Source organism: Macrotis lagotis, chromosome 1 (genome assembly GCF_037893015.1).
Source record: "Macrotis lagotis isolate mMagLag1 chromosome 1, bilby.v1.9.chrom.fasta, whole genome shotgun sequence".
NCBI classification, from domain to species: Eukaryota; Metazoa; Chordata; class Mammalia; order Peramelemorphia; family Peramelidae; genus Macrotis; species Macrotis lagotis.
Genome location: NC_133658.1, coordinates 742,367,273 through 742,384,198, shown reverse-complemented (window position 1 = coordinate 742,384,198; position 16,926 = coordinate 742,367,273). Strand labels below are relative to the sequence as shown.

Here is a 16,926-nt window from a genome sequence, read left to right as displayed (position 1 = left end):
CAACCCTGTTTGTCTTTTATCCCTGTCCAAAGTTTCTCACAGAGAATCCAACTCCTGAAAAAAGTGCTTCCCCATAATCATGTTTAGCAATAAACTGTTAAGGGCATTATCTTCCTTCCTTTTTCCAAGAATATCTCTGAGTTGTTAATCTTTATCTAGTGAAAAATCAGTGGGGTTCAAAGAAGAGAAGTGACCTCAATAGTCATGAAAAATATTCAGTGGAATTTAAACCCAAATTTTTCTACCCTCTGGTTAAGCACTTTTGGTACCTTTGAGAACTGATTCAACCTTTCTGGAAAGCAATTTGGAACCATACCTTAAAGAGCTTTAAAACTATATCCACTCCTAGGTCTATATCCCAAAGAAGTCCAAAAAAAGTGGAAAAGACCCTACATGTACAAAAAATATTTAAAGCAGCTCTTTTTGTATGGTGGCAAAGAATTGGAAATTAAGGGAATGTCCATCAATTCAGAATGACTGAACAAATTGTAGTATTTGTGATGTGTTCTATAAGAAATGATGCAGGTTGATTTCAAAAAAAAATTTGTGAACACACAAACTAATGCTGAATGAAGTGAGCAGAATCAGGACAAAATTGTACACAGTAACAGCATTGTGTGTAATAATCAACTATGATAGGGATTTATCTTTCTTAGCAGGTTATGACCAAGGATAATTTTAAGACTTGTAATGGAAAATGTCATCCACATCCAGAGAAAAAACTATAGAGTACCAAAGCATAATATTTTCAATTATTTTTTATTTTTTCTTTCTTGTCATTTTTTTCCCTTTTGCTCTGATTCTTCTTTTACAGCATGACTAATGAGAAAATATGTGTAACATGATTGTTCATGTTTGACCTGTATCAGATTACTTGCTATCTTGGGGTGGTGGGAGAACAGGATGGAAGGGAGAAAACTTTACAAAAAAATGATTGTTGAACACTATTTTCACATCAGATTGGAAAAATAATAAAAGAAAAAAATTTTTAAGGGCATTGAGAAAGTGGGAATTTATTTCTGGAAGTAACGGAAATCAAGGCTAATATAAAGAAATATAGAGGGTCTTATTTTTGTTAGTAAAAATATCAGGTTTATATTATAATTTCTCTTTTATTCTCTCTTCAGAAATGCCTTGTCTTGCAGAATATAATGATGGTTTATGGTATCGAGCAAAGATTCTTTCCATCAAAGAATTTGATCCCCTTGCCATCCTGGTTCAATTTGTTGATTATGGATCAACTGAAAAATTGCCAACAAGCAGGTGAATTTCAACATAATTATGTTTAGCGATCTATTAAGGACATATCTTTCTTCCTTTTTCCAAGAATATTTTTGTTGTTCATAATTCTTTAAAATTTTTTAAATCATTAAATCATTACATGCTGTTTTAATGTTTCTTCTATTTCAGACTGCGTCAGATTCCTCTTCACCTTATGAAATATCCTGCCCGGGCTGTAAAAGTTCTTTTGGCTGGATTTAAACCTCCATTAAAAGATTCAGAAAAGACAAGAATTCCATATTGCCCCAAATGGAGCATGGAAGCCATGTGGGCTATGATAGATTGTCTTCAAGGAAAACAACTTTATGCTTCTTCATTGGTAAATTTTTATGCTAATTAGAATACTTCAGAGTTCAGAATTTTTTTATGGTAATTGGTATTGTTAAATGATCTTCTCAGTTACCTTTTTCATAATTATAAAACACAAAGGGTATCAAATTCCTGTGACTGGAATCTGATTTATATGTAATTGGGAAATGTTTAATATAGTGTTAATTTGTGAGTTACTGAGTCAGTATACATATCACAGGGATCCCTTATTATTTGAATTTGGCATCATTGATATAGCATATAAAAGAGACGTAAGGTTTATAGTCATGTTTCAATCTTTAGTTATCCAGACTTGGAATCCATTTTTAAGTATACAATATGCACAAAACTAACTTTGAAATCTTTATAGTAGAAATAGTATTAGAGATCCTAAATAAGAATAATCTGTTTGGTTTTATTAAGATAAATGCCCATAGTTCCTTTGAAACATTATATTCAGCAAGTGTTTAGTTTTCTCTACATATATGAGAACTATGACATTTATTAAGAGTATAAAATAGGCCTGTTTAGGATAGAAGTTCTCAAAGATAATTAAAATTAGGTATCTAGAAATAAATCTGTAAATACATTTATACATGTATGTAGGTACTAGTTATCTATTATGCACACATATAGAGAAATCTATACACATACACATTGTTGGCTTCAGTGCTGAAGTCTGTCCAAGGTGACTGTGTGTGAGAGAATTTATCTTGAGAATTTCAAGAATGGCTAGAATGGATTAACAAAGCTGTGAATAGCCTGGACTAGAATAAAGGAGAAGGGATGGAAGTGATTAACTTGTTGGTCAAACTTTACTTTTGTTTTAGACTCAGTCACCAGAATATGTAGTGACTTTATATGAAGATGAACAATATCCAGTTCATATGTCATTGATAGAAATGGGACTTGCAGATTTAGATGAATGATGTAAGTATATATATAATACTTTTGATGTAACTAGCATAACTTTGTTTCAGACATCAATGCCATACATCATGATTTTCCCTTGTTGCATCACAGAAGTAGAAAGTGAGCTTTAGGAAAAATTTCCCTAAATAATTCCTCTTAGATGCTCTCCCTATCCTTTATCTTGAAAAAGGTAGTGCCAGCACTCAAATCTCTAGATAACCTTTTCTTAGAAGAATGTACCAGTAGCTTTTAGCAGCTATTTGGGGTACCTATACAAATACCTACTGGAATCGAGACTGGTAATAATATTGAGGGAGAAATCCTGGTTGATTGGATTAAATTTATATATGTATAAATCTATCTATGAATGTGTGTAGGTTACTGACTTGTCCAGTTGCATCTATGTCTGAACTCAGAATATTAGAACAAGAATGAATACTAGTGGTTATCAATTGGGGGAAAAAGACTTTCCTGTAGTCACATTAAGGTAGTTTCAGAGACAGAGTTTGAAACTAGGGTTTCATCTTCATCAAGAGGTTTTCTCCCCCATTTGCAAGCAATTGGACAAGTCATGGCATCTGAGAAAATCCAGAGCTGTGTGTACACACACACACACACACACACACACACAATAAAGTTTTTTCTTTTTAATCTATTTGTATTAGATATTTCCAACAATTCAGAAATGTTTAAGATAAATCATTTTATATACCATCTTTTCTTTGAAAGAAAATTGAATGTTATAATAATAGCCATCAAAAGTAAAAGCTAATTTCAAGCTAATCCACAAAACTTCACATAGAGAATCTTACAAATTTTTGGAATTAGTCTTAAAGTTTCAATCAAGAAACATCCACAAATCTAGGCTTTAAAATGTAAATGTACTATTATACCAGAGCTTTTGTTTTTCAGGTATAATCTGTGACATGCTGATCACATGTGGCAGCCCAGAAGAAACATTTTAGTTCTGTTTAGAGTAGGTTCAGGCTTATTTTTGTTTAGTTTTTCAACATAATTTTCATATATTGTCCTCTGTGTTTGATTGTTAGGAATACTTAATAAATGTTTGTTTTGAGTCTCTGTGTAAACTTCCCTGGTTTGTTATGTTTTTATTTCAGCATGTATAAAATCTTTTGTTGGAAAATTTCTTCTTGTAGTATGGTACAATCTCAACCATGTAAATAAATGGAATGGTAATAATTGTCAACCTTAAGAAACTCTTTGAAATCAAAACAGTTTATGTAAGTTGAGTCATATATAAAATTTTCAACCCTTTGCTAACCATTCATTGATGAGGAAAATAAAAAGTGAAAATCTTTGTTTATACTTTCCTAAATAAGTCAAAACACAAGAAAAACAGTGGATGATTTTTTATCATTAGTTTTAGTAACTATTGAAATAACATCTCATTTATTTACTATATTATAGGATTATCTTAAGAAATGAAACCTTCATTTATTATCTCTTGGGGCAGGCTAGTCTATTTTAGGATTGCATTCACTTTTGAGAAGTAATATTTTTTCCATTATGAACTATCATTTATCTTTGGTCCATTTATCATCTAAAATCTTGTACCTAATTATTTTAATACTGGTATAACTTGATTTGGGAATCCCATCACCAAAAGATTGTCCTTTGAAAAGGGACAACTTACCACTGTCCTTTTTTTAGATTTGCATTTGTCATTCTATACAGAATAAAGAAAAGACTTGAATACTCTGCTAGAGCCAGGTTCAAGTTTCTATGACACAAAGTGGCTTTGACCCTGGAAAAGTCACATATCCTTTCAGTGCTCTTAGAAACATCCTTCCTAAGGCTGTGAGTTGTAGATAAAGTTCCAGTCTACTTGGACTTAGAAGAGTATCTTCATCTGGAGTTTCTTATCTCTAACTCTTCAGCATTTAGTTCTTGAGTAGCCCTTAATCTTGCCATTTTGATTCGTAGGACTTGATTTATCCATTACTTGATTCTTTGAAAATGTTTCCCCCAAAGTACAGGGTGATGAAGTAGAAATATAGTTCATAAGTATTTAAGTGCCTACTACATGCAAGACATTGGAGGAGGCATCCAAGGACAAAAATGAAAGAGCCCCAGCTGTCAAGGAGCTTTGAAGGGAGTAAAGGATTCCAAGAGACAATTTAAATTACAATCATTATGATGTTAATTTGCATTTACTAACCTTCAAACAATATCTTGAGGAAAGCACTTTGTAAAATTTGAAGCAGTGCATAAAATATTAGATTGTTCCAACACATTTGACTCCTTATTGCAAACTGAGTCATAATTTTTAAAAAGATCCTTCTATTTATTTGATAGAAGTCTTCAGTCTATGAGAATATACTTTAGGCTAGTTATATTTTTAGCTCATTGTTATATTGTTTTTTAAAATAAATACTTGAGGGGCAGCTAGATGGTGCAGTGGATAAAGCACCGGCCCTGGAGTCAGGAGTACCTGAGTTCAAATCCAGTCTCAGACACTTAATAATTACCTAGCTGTGTAGTCTTGGGCAAGCCACTTTAACCCCATTTACCTTACAAAAAAAAAACTAAAATAAATACTTGAGGGGCAGCTGGGGGCACAGTGGCTAGCACACCAGTCCTGGAATCAGGAGGCGGTGATTTTAAATCCAGCCTTAGATATTAATAATTGCCTGGTTGTGTGACCTTGGGCAAGTCATTTAACCCCATTGCATAAACAAATACTAGCCTCAGCCCTATTCCACATGCTGCAATTACCCTGAAACTGACTTCCATATAATTAAACATACTGTTGTCATCGTGTTTTAATAATTTTCATTTAGGAAAAAAAGTCAATTATAAATTTTATCTTCTGCTAGCTGATTTAATTTTCATGGTAATATGTTTTGTCTTCCATTTCATCATTTTGCAAGCTATCAAAGCACAGATAGGACAGGCCATCAAATTTAAAGTTTATTTTAGATATCTGAAAACATCAAAACTTTTCATTTTATACACTATATACAAAATAGCAAGATACTGTAGAATTTACAGAAATATACATTTTTAAAAGAAAGGATAGAAATTTATTGTCAAAGCACCCACCGCATATCTCATATGCATCACTTCATTTCAAAAAAAACCCAGTTTGCTACAATTTGGTGTCCACCAGAACATTACCATCTTTATCCTTAATTCTTACTCGACCAGATATATACTTTGTTTCTTGGTGACCATTAGAATATACAGTCTTAATGGTGCCATCTGGATATTCCCTTCTCTTGAACTGAGGAGTGTGAAGTTCTCTTTGGCCATTGTTAAATTCTATTATTTTGTTGCCATCTCTGTTTCAAAAAAAAAATGGAATTCAGTAATATTTCTCTTTCCATTATGTATGGAAGTTGCCACTACCTCAAACCAATAACAATATTCCCAGTTTTTCTTCAGTGGGTGGTTCCTCTTAGTCCATCCATACCCAGTCAAGATTCAGCCCTCTCTTCCCTCCACAAACTTATATGCATGTATTTTTCACTATTTAAATTATAAGCAATGGATAATTTCCTGTTATTTAGCTATAAGTGTCCCTGTTACAGATCCTTTTTCCTCTGTGCTTGATGTGCCACTGAAATTCAATGTTACACTAAGTTTATTTTTCTTATCTCCTTCACCACAAGTTCACAGGTTGTACTAGGCTCAAAGGGCAGTGAGCAGTTTTAAGGCTGCTGTACCCAACTAATAAATTCTATTTCTAAAGGGAAGGTCAATTCTTATCTTATCTAGACCTTTCTTCTAGTGTCACATTTTGACATTACATCAATCTAGTCCATACCTACTACAAAACTTTACAATAGTGCCTTATCATTTATCATACCAAATTCTAAATTATGCCAGCTATTAGGCCATCCTATCACTAGGCTGGCTGACTTAATCATACATACCTCTATCTAAGCCTTCCTCCTAAACCATATTCATTCCTACCTAATATCAAACTAAAATAATAAGGAAGCATTCACTGATTGGAATTTCTCCTTTTCCACTGTCATACAATGCTCATGCATTGTTTATACAGAGTAATTATTTTATAGATATAGAGATATATAGATATACACACATATATGCAATTTTTCAAATAAATTGTCAGTCAACTAAATCTGTTTTATTGCAAATAGCAACTTTACCTAACAACTCAATCAACATCTGACACTCAGAATACAAATTTGAAAATTTGTTTTAGATGAAATAGGCATGAAATTGTGTAGTAAGAAAAGCAAGAGTATAATTTTTAAACTACTATTGGATTTAAGCAAGTCTTACTGTTGTACTCGAACAATGGTGCCATCTGGAAAAATGCTCTCTTCTCTCCCGTCTTGAAATAAATTTTTAATGGACTGGTCAGGAAATATAATTTCTTTTCTTCCATCTGGAAAATGCTTTTCTAGTTAAAAAAAATTATATATACATATAAGAATAGGCAATTGAAGGGATGCTCATCAATTCGGAATGGCTGAACCAAGTTGCAGTATGTGTGTGTAATGTGTTCTATAAAGAAATGATGAGCAGGCTGATTTCAAAAAAATTTGGAAATATTTACACAAACTAATGCTAAGTGAAGTATGCAGAACCAGAAAAATATTGTACACAGTAATAGCAACATTGTGTGATGATCGACTAGTGATAAGGACTTAGTTTCTCTTAGCAGTTTATGACCAAGGACAATTTTATTTATATATATGTATATACATATACACATGAACCTGAATTGTCATTTTGAATTATTTTGGGAAATAGGAATAGAAAAGGAACTGGAAGAAAAATCACAATTTTCACCTATTTGTCCACTTGAAAAATGTAAAACCTCCAGTCCCTCTGGATAAGTGGTATGAGTGGTCTGAGTAGCTGCATAGTAGTAAATCTGTAAAAGAGAAAAACCCATACGGATTTGCTCATGGGGGGTGGGTGTATAAAACAAAGAGGTAAAAAGAAATGTCTGTAGAAACATACCACTCTTTCATCTGGCATGACTTTTTTCACATCCCCATTGAAAAACGTAATGGTGATAGTTTTTCCATCTGAACTCACTTCTTTCTGAGTTCCATTTGGAAACAAGATAACATGGCACCCACTTTTCAAAACTTTTTCAACCTAAAAAACAATAGTAATATTAAAGGTGATTTTTATTCATGTATAGATAATCATGGTAATACCCTAAATTTGAAATTATAGAAAAACAAACTACCTACTCTGCAGTTCTCATCATTCTCTGATCATAAGACCTAGAACTGGAAAGGATCTCGACACCAAGAGTGACTTGGCTGTGAGCCCACAATAAATGACAAAAGTTATATAAAAGTAGATATCAAAAAAGTATCAGCCTTAGACCTTATTGATTCAGGTTATTTCCTGTTTTCAGAGCTATACAAAATTGTAATGGGTGAGCCCCAAAGGTAATGAGTTAGTTTTCAATCACTAAAACATTTTAAGAAAGATTTTGGAGATTAAATATGTTCATGTACAGGTTGGACCAGATTATTTCTAAGATTCTTTCTGTGACTCACATTTCCCAAGTACTTTCCCTCATTCTATGTAATGCTCTGTGGTCTCTCTACTACGCCTAAAGGCCAGACTGGAATGAACCCTACCATCAGCCTTGGGTTGCCTTGATCCAGGAAAGCCCATGGGTTCCCAAGGATGAAGAGCAGAAGGGACATGATTTGTCCCCCTGGCTATCATGCATAATAAATTATCACAATATTCTTAAAGTATATGGTTTTCTATATATGCCATATCCTTTGATTAATACTATTAAAAGAGGAATCCAGAAATAATACAGAAAGTATGAAAAGGAAGCTGTATGGTCATTTCCCCTTTATTGCTTTTTAAACTGTTCCTACTTCCTGTTTTGTTTACCTTCTGAATCTTTATTAAAAAAGTAAATTTAAGGGGCAGCTAGGTGGTGCAGTGGATAGAGCACCAGCCCTAGAGTCAGGAGTACCTGAGTTCAAATCCGGCCTCAGACACTTAATACATTTTTTTTATTATAGTTCTTAAAATAAAAAATTTGTTTTGGTAAGGTTTGAGACTGTCGTTTGCTTTGCTTTATCTAGAATACCTGGCCAAGCAGATTTTTCCCTTACCCAATCTCCCAAGCACTTCATTTGAAAAAAATATTTATTTATTTACTTATTTATTTGGGGTTTTTTTTGGTTTTTTTTTTTTGCGCAAGGCAATGGGGTTAAGTGGCTTGCCCAAGGCCACACAGCTAGGTAATTATTAAGTGTCTGAGGCCGGATTTGAACTCAAGTACTCCTGACTCCAGGGCTGGCGCTCTATCCACTAAGGCACCTAGCCGCCCCCTGTAAAAGATATTTAAGTAAAAAGATATTTTTCTTCTTTCTCTACTTATGGAAATCAACTTTTTTCACATAATTTTAATAGTTAAGAATGGAAAGGGAAGATGATTAGGTTGGGAGGGATATCAAAACCAAGGTTCAAACTACTAGAAGTAGAATAAATTATAGTTGGGGGAATGTCATGAACTGATGGAAAAGTAAAATAGTAAGCAAAAAAAAATCATCCACAATAACTAGAACAATGTAAATGGATAGATTAAAACAATTTTTAAATGGAACAATTATAATGCTCAAGCTTAGACCAAGGTAAAAAATTTGAAAAGGTACTTCTCTCCATTATTTACCAAAGTAAAGGGACTATAATTTTGAAAAACTTTATATAACTTAGCCTGTTTATTTTTTAGTGTTTTTGGTTTGTATTTCTTAGGTAAAAAAGGAGGGCAATTCTTGGAGAGTTAGGGAAGAGAAATTCATATATGTTGAAATGAACATCTATTACTATCTTTTAATTATCTAGTTTCCTTAATATTTCTATTTTAGCATACTTACATCCATCATGTACTTCACTGTTCTGTTTTTTAAGTCTTGTTTTGTCCTAAAGCACTGGTAGAATTTATAGAGAATGCTCACTAGAAAAGTTATGCAATTTTTCCCACCTCTCTTTTCTTCCCCTATTTAATCATGGGGCTAAACTCATCGATAATTTGTTCTGCCTTTCCCAGTTTACACATGGTAGGACACACATTATTTAGGTTATCCTTCCATTTGATTGTCAAAAGCTAAGAGAAAAATGTCTTAATTCATTTTGTTTTTCCTGGTATATGGTTGCCCAAATGCTTGAGTAATTATGGTTCTCTTTAGGGGAGGCATTGTTGTAGGTTAAGGTTTGATGCAGTCAGCACAACTTGAATCTTCAAATAGCACTTGAACTTACCATCCAAAGGAAGTGCTTCAAAATTTGAGTTTTTGCATAGTCCATCACAATGAGTTTATGTCTTTGGCAAGCAATTTGGTATTTTTATCCTTTCCTAATTTTGACAATTAGAGAATAAACATGTTCTCTTATTTGTTATATATCTTTCTATTTAAATTCATTCAACAGGGGGCAGCTAGGTGGCACAGTGGTTAGAACACCAGCCCTAGAGTCAGGTGTACCTGAGTTCAAATCCAGCCTCAGACACTTAATAATTACCTAGCTGTGTGGCATTGGGCAAGCCACTTAACCCCACTGCCTTGCAAAAAAAAATAAATTCATTCAACAGAATCTTTATTTAAAAAAAAATCACATCTTGACCACACAACTGGCTGGAAAATGAATAACTTCTTAGATATTAATAAGACTGATCAAGCTGCATTTATTCATATTTTTTTTTTGTTTTTGACAAGGCAATGGGGTTAAGTGATATTATGTGTCTGAGGTCATATTTGAAACCAGGTCCTCCTGATTCCAGGGTCAATGCTCAGTCACTGCACCACCTAGCTGCCCCCCTCAAGCCACATTTAAGCCTTTACTAGCTACTATTCTAAGGATACAAAGGCAAAAAACACAATCCCTGCCCTCAAGAAATTGATTACTTCTCCTGAGAAAGACAACATGAAAAACAACTATATACACATAAAATATACACACAGGTAACCTCAAAAGGAAGGTTTGGGGTGGCTAGGTGGCGCAGTAGATAGCACTGGCCCTGGAAGCAGGAGTACCTGAGTTCAAATCCGGCCTCAGACACTTAATAATTACCTAGCTATGTGGCCTTGGGCAAGCCACTTAACCCCATTGCCTTGCAAAAAAAAAAAACCTTAAAAAAAAAAAGGAAAGTTTTTAGAAGGAAAGGGGAAGAATCAGAAGATCTTTGGTAAGGATCTTCTAAATAGATCAAAAGACCCCATGCAGAAGGTGGAATTTGAGGGGTGGCTAGGTGGCGCAGTGGATAGAGCATCGGCCCTGAAGTCAGGAGTACTTGAGTTCAAATCCAGCCTCAGACACTTAATAATTACCTAGCTGTATGGCCTTGGGCAAGCCACTTAACCCCATTTGCCTTGCAAAAAAGAAAAAAAAAGGTGTAATTTGAGCTGTCTTCTGTGAAGTCTGATTTTTCCATGTCTTCAGAATCATCATCATCATAGATAAATTTTGTGAATCAATCCCATTCAGCAGATCTCTTATGAAAGTTAGCTCTAATCAAGTTGCTTTTCTTCTCAGTGTTATTTCTACCTCTGTAAGCACATCTATAATTTGATTTTATTGTCAAAGAAGAGTGACTGCCATTTTTGATGGTGAAAAAAGTTTGTTTAAAAATCTCTGCAGCACACCCAATTTGGATCAAAGTTTGGAAACAAAGTAAAGACTGACAGATTGCTTTCCATGGGGGGGTGGGGGGAGGGAAGTAATATTGGGGGGGGAAATTGTAAAACTCAAATATCTTTAATAAAAATAAATTTTAAAAAATCTCTGCAGCTCTCTAAATTGTTCTAGTTTTATCCTTTGATGACCTTGTTTTAGTAGGATCTCTTGCTAAACTTTCTTTAAATGATTCCACGCTGCTTCTTTCTGCCTTTCTGGGACAGTGTTCAGTCTTCAACCTTTAACCATCCTCCTTTTTTGTAAGGCAATGGGGTTAAATGACTTGGCCAAGGTCACACAGCTAAGTAAGTATTAAGTGTCTGAGACCAGATTTGAACTTAGGTCCTCCTATCTAAAGGGCTGTTGCTCTATCAACAAGATAATATTCATCAAAGTCTGGAAAATAGGTCAAATATTTGCTGATCACTCCTCTGATCTCAAAATGGGAAGGATACAATCAATTTGTCATTATCCAAAAATTGTCTTGACTTGTTAAGATTGCATAATTTTTTATCCATTTCTATTCTTATAGATTTAATATGAATTTTAGTCAGCTGAATCAATAATGAATACAAAGCATTTACTACATATTAAAATGAAATCAGCTTTTTTTTGTGATATTTGATGATTATGTTCATCACTCAGCAGTTCAAATATGAAGCTACATTATTTTTCTCTAATTTCTGTTTTTCAGTTTATTTCTCATCCTGCCTACCCTCTATTTTTATTTTGAATTCAAAAAATAAATTAAATTTGGGGTCTGAGTTTTTATAGAATTTCTCTGCCATTTCATCATAGCTAAATACATACCATTTATTTATGGTAGTCTTTGTTCTGATTCTAGTAATAAGCATTAACATGCAAGATCATAAGATACTGAAGAACCTATGTTGGTGGTTTTTGGGTGCAGGATAAAATCAACTATGTCAATGCTCTAAGAAAAATTTGTAAGTTATTCTTTTTACCTGACTATTGTCAAAATCAAGATTGACCTAATTCAGTTCCTCTATTAGTTATGGCTCTTGGTCACTGGAAAAGAATTTCATGTTGAAGAGTACCAACTTCTAAGATCCTAAAAGATAGAAAATTCTATTTTTCTTTTAATTCCTAAAGCCTTTATTCAGCATCTGTAGATGCTTAATAAACGCCTGCTGATTAGCACCTTTGGTTGCCTGCTTCCACTACCATCAATACAGTAACAGAAGGGGGTTTTAACAGGATTGAAGGCCATATAGTGTGGAGAACTATAGCCAAAGAATATATAACCAACTGGCCAGTCTGGTGCCATGCTACTCCATACTTAAGTCTGCTTTTCTGAAGACTCAGCTAGCTATCTTGCCATGACCACACATTTTTCCAGTGTGGTAGAACTGACCATACTGTGTATTCAGGTAGCATATCTTATAAACTCATATTCTGATACCTCACCTTGAGTTTAAAAATGTATTAAAATGTTTTATGAAAGATAAGAGGGTAATAGACATCCTAAATAGATAGCTGGACAAAATTGGAAGAAATGCATAAAAATTAAAAGAGGAGGAGCTTTGAAACACAAGTGATAAACTCCCTGTTAGGGAAGTTGAGGAGAGGCTATTCAATTACTTATTAAGAGATATTATAGGGGGCGGAGCCAAGATGGCTACAGGAAGGGATCAAGTCTTAGGCCTCTCTGATAAAACGTGAAACTAAGGATTCTAAACTTTCGAGAGACAGAACCCACAAAGAGACCCAGTGAGGCAGTTCTCCTACTCAAGGTAACCTGGAAAAGAGCAGAAAGGCTCTGCTCCCAGGGTTGGAGGGGCAGCTGGCCAGAGGGGTGGCCCGCCAAAGCAAAAGAACTTCAGCCTCCGGGAGGCAGGCCCAGGGCACTGGGAGTCGCGGCTCACAGCAGCAGGGGAGTCTCCTGAGCTGCACCCCGGGGAGCACCAGGCACAAAGTGGGGGAACAACAGGGGACCTCTGCCAGAGCAAGCACGTGGAGCCCAGCCCTCAGGGCACACAGCAAGCAGCATGGTCTTTCCCCCAGACCAGGAAACAGAAGCAGGAGCCCCCATGAGCCCATTGAACCTAGGGAGGGGAGTGGAGAGAGAGAGAGACTTGCAGAGCTCTGTCCTCTGCCTCTGGAACAGGACTCTGGGGCTCTGACCACATTCAGATCCTGATCCCAGTCTAGGCCCCCCACAGAACAACAGGGCCCCCCCACCTCAGCCACCTGGCAGAGGGAGGTGCTTATGGTCATTCACAGACCAGGGGGAGGACAGAGCCTCACACACTGAGACCCTTGTGGGAGTGTCCCAAAAGCTCAGGAAGCACCCCAAAACCAGGCTCAGGCTGGGAAAATGAGCAAGCAGAGAAATAAGAGGAAGACCATTGAGAAATATTTTGCTCATGAGCCCAAGAAGGATCAAAATACTCTGTCTGAAGATGAGGAAGCACAAGCTCCTGCATCTAAAGACTCCAAGAAAAACAGAAATTGGGCTCAGGCTATGACAGAGCTCAAAAAAGACTTTGAAAATCAAATGAGGGAGTTAGAAGAAAAACTGGGCAAAGAAAGGAGAGAGATGCAGGAAAAACATGAAAATGAAGTCAGCAGCTTAGTCAAGGAAATCCAAAAAAATGCTGAAGAAAATAGCATGCTAAAAACCAGCTTAGGTCAAATGGATAAAACAGTTCAAAAGTTATTGAGGAGAAGAATGCCTTAAAAAGCAAAATTGGCCAGTTGGAAAAAGAGATAAGAAAACTCTCTGAGGAGAACAAATCCTTCAGACAAAGAATAGAATTCAGGGAGATTGATGAATTTACCAGGAATCAAGAATCCATACTTCAAAACCAAAAAAAAATGAAAAATTAGAAGAAAATGTGAAATATCTCATTGAAAAAACAACTGATATGGAAAACAGACTTAGGAAAGATAATTTAAAAATTATTGGAATACCTTAAAGTCATGATCAGGAAAAGAGCCTTGACATCATTTTCAAAGAATTACTACAGGAAAATTGCCCTGATATTCTAGAAGCAGAGGGCAAAATAGAAATGGAGAGAATCCACCTATCCCCCCGAGAAAGAGATCCCAAAAAACCAACCCCTAGGAATATTATAGCCAATTTCCAGAACTCCCAAGTCAAAGAGAAAATATTACAAGCAGCCAGAAGGACACAGTTCAAATATCATGGAGCTGCAGTCAGGATCACACAGCACTTAGCAGCAACTACATTGGAAGCTCATAGGGCTTGGAATACAATATACTGGAAGGCAAAAGAGCTTAGAATGCAGCCAAGAATGAACTACCCAGCAAGGCTGAATGTCCTCTTCCAGGGAAAAAGATGGACTTTCAATGAACCAGGGGAATTTCAAATGTTCCTTTTGGAATGGCCAGAGCTGAACAGAAGGTTTGATCTTCAGATACAGGACTCAGGTGAAGCATGGAGATTGGAGGAGAGGGGGGAAATATAAGGGACTTAATGATGACGAACTGCATGTATTCCTGCATAGAAAAACGACACTGATAATACTCATATGAACCTTCTCAGTTAATAGAGCAAGTAGAGGGAGCTTTTATAGTTGAAGCACAGGAGAAAGCTGAATTCGAAGATAAAATATGGTGTAAAAATGGAGTCAATAGAAAAAAAAGGGAAATGTAATGGGAGAAAGAAAAAGGAGAGGGGAGAATAGGCCAAGATATTCCATATAATAAGATTTTTTTTATTATTACAATGAACTATTGCAGTGATATGGAAGGGGGGAGGCAAGGGGGAATGAGGGAACCTTTGCTCTCATCAGAGGTGGCTAGGAGAGGAAACAGCAAATATACTCAATGGGGTATAGACATCTGGAGTAAGAAGGAGGGGGGAGCAGAGGGAAGGGGTGGGGATGTGAATAAAGGAGGAGAGGATGGATCATGGGGGAAGAGTGGCCAGATATAACACATTTTCTTTTTTACTTCTTGCAAGGGGTTGGGATTGGAAGGCCTGTCCAGGACCATAGGGCCTGGTGGATTCTGGGCCTAAGGGGTGGTATGGGGGCTCAGGGCTTCTTGGCCCCAGGACCAGGGATCTGTTTGCTGTGCCACTCAGTGACCCTACAGCAGAGTCAGAGTGAAAGGAGAGAGAAAATATAGTACATGGTAGTGGAGAAATAAGAAAGGAGGGAGTTGCGATCAGCAATGGCAATGTTGGAAAAATATGGAAGTAACTTTTGCGAAGGACTTATCATGAAGAATGTGATCCACCCATGACAGAGTTGTTGGTGTTGGAACAAAGACTGAAGCACATTTTTTATTATTATTATTTAGGGGAGGGTGCAGGGCAAATGGGGATGGGTGGCCTGCCTGGGGCCTCATAGCAGGGTGATCTTTGGGTGTCTGGGGCCGGATTTGGACCCAGGTGCTCCTGACTCAAGGGCCAATGCTCTGTCTGCCACCAAGCCACCCCTACTATTATTACTATTTTATTTTATTTTATTTTGGGTCTTTTTTTTCTTCTTTTAGGTTTTTGCAGGGCAGTGGGGATCGAGTGGCTTGCATGTCACACGGCTGGGTGATTGTTGGGTCTGCAGGGTTGGATGTGGGCTTGGATGCTCGTGGCTCCAGGGCTGGTGCTTCGTCCATTGTGCCACCTGACCATACCTACAGTTATTACTATAATTTTTTTTATTTTAATTTTTTTCTCTCCCCTTTACTTTTTCGCCCAAGCAAGTCTATCTATATTCATGGGGGGAGGGGTATTTTGTTCACTCTTAAACAAGAATATTTTATTAATGCAAAAAAAACCATTTGTACAAAATGAGAATTAAAAAATAAAATTTTAAAAAAATTTTTAAAAAAAGAGATATTATAAGAAGATAATATTCCTACTTTGAATGGAAGTCTAGATCTCCAAGGGCCTTCTTATATTGAAATCATATTGTTTCTCTCCATCACCAATATTCATGTTTCAATTTTCAAAAAGAGGAACTAAAAACCTGGGTACAACTTTATAATTCTTTATTCTCAGAGATATCTATTCTCTTTGCTTTCTTCACATATTTCAACAAGCTACCAGCGACAATTAGAACAGCTTATTAAGGGGAGATGATGGAATATAGTAATTTGCTCTCATTTTTCAGCAGCAGATGGATAGATTCAGATCTTTAAGATTAAAATAAGTTTCATAAAGTTTTACCTTTCCATCAGGATGGCTGATTTCTCCATGAATTTCTTCTTCATGTACTTTAGAATCAGGAACAGGGCATATCACTGGTTCAAATATTTCACTGGTTACGAGCTAAAAAAAGGAAAAGAATACTTTATGAGTAATCTAGTGAATATAGAAAACATCTCCTAAGAAGGGAGTAAGTATATACACCAATACAGCCCTCCACCCACACACCACCAACTGTGGGCCAGGACTTTACTTAGCATTTTACATATGTCCCATTTGATCTTCATTGGGATGTAGCTACTGACATCTTCACTTTGCAGTCGAGACAGACTAAGCATATTTCCTAGGGTCAACACAGTCACAAATTGTCTTTGAAGCTATATATGAACTTGGGTCTTACCGGTTCCAAATCCAAGATGTTATTTACTGAACCACCTAGCTGCCATAGTACATTAAATTATGTTATTCCATATCCCCCTGAGGGGGTTGTTTAGGTAATTTAGAGATTAAAATTACCTGGGTGTACTATAATCTGGATATATATTAAGTTTTAAATATCAGATGTATTTTAACTTCTTAATTACCAAGGACAGGAGTTATGAACTTTTTTGTGTGACATGGATTGTGGACCCCTT

The 16,926-nt window shown here is 35.8% G+C and overlaps 2 protein-coding genes across 9 annotated transcripts in view; one reads left to right on the top strand and one right to left on the bottom strand.

The window, feature by feature from the left end:
- The window catches only part of RNF17 (ring finger protein 17), a 109,712-nt gene extending 106,122 nt beyond the window's left edge, over positions 1-3,590 (top strand). For all 4 annotated transcript variants that reach the window (XM_074216257.1, XM_074216258.1, XM_074216259.1 and 1 more), the window contains 4 exons: positions 1,128-1,263; positions 1,411-1,600; positions 2,421-2,520; positions 3,415-3,590. In XM_074216257.1, the coding sequence (XP_074072358.1) occupies positions 1,128-1,263; positions 1,411-1,600; positions 2,421-2,519 (425 nt within the window). In that variant the 3' untranslated portion in view covers position 2,520; positions 3,415-3,590. The remainder of the gene's footprint in view (positions 1-1,127; positions 1,264-1,410; positions 1,601-2,420; positions 2,521-3,414) is intronic.
- Positions 3,591-3,861: 271 nt separating this feature from the next.
- The window catches only part of CPAP (centrosome assembly and centriole elongation protein), a 45,036-nt gene continuing 31,971 nt past the window's right edge, over positions 3,862-16,926 (bottom strand). For all 5 annotated transcript variants that reach the window (XM_074216262.1, XM_074216264.1, XM_074216260.1 and 2 more), the window contains 5 exons: positions 16,313-16,414; positions 7,462-7,602; positions 7,288-7,372; positions 6,775-6,895; positions 3,862-5,804 (listed from right to left, as the gene is read on the bottom strand). In XM_074216262.1, the coding sequence (XP_074072363.1) occupies positions 5,612-5,804; positions 6,775-6,895; positions 7,288-7,372; positions 7,462-7,602; positions 16,313-16,414 (642 nt within the window). In that variant the 3' untranslated portion in view covers positions 3,862-5,611. The remainder of the gene's footprint in view (positions 5,805-6,774; positions 6,896-7,287; positions 7,373-7,461; positions 7,603-16,312; positions 16,415-16,926) is intronic.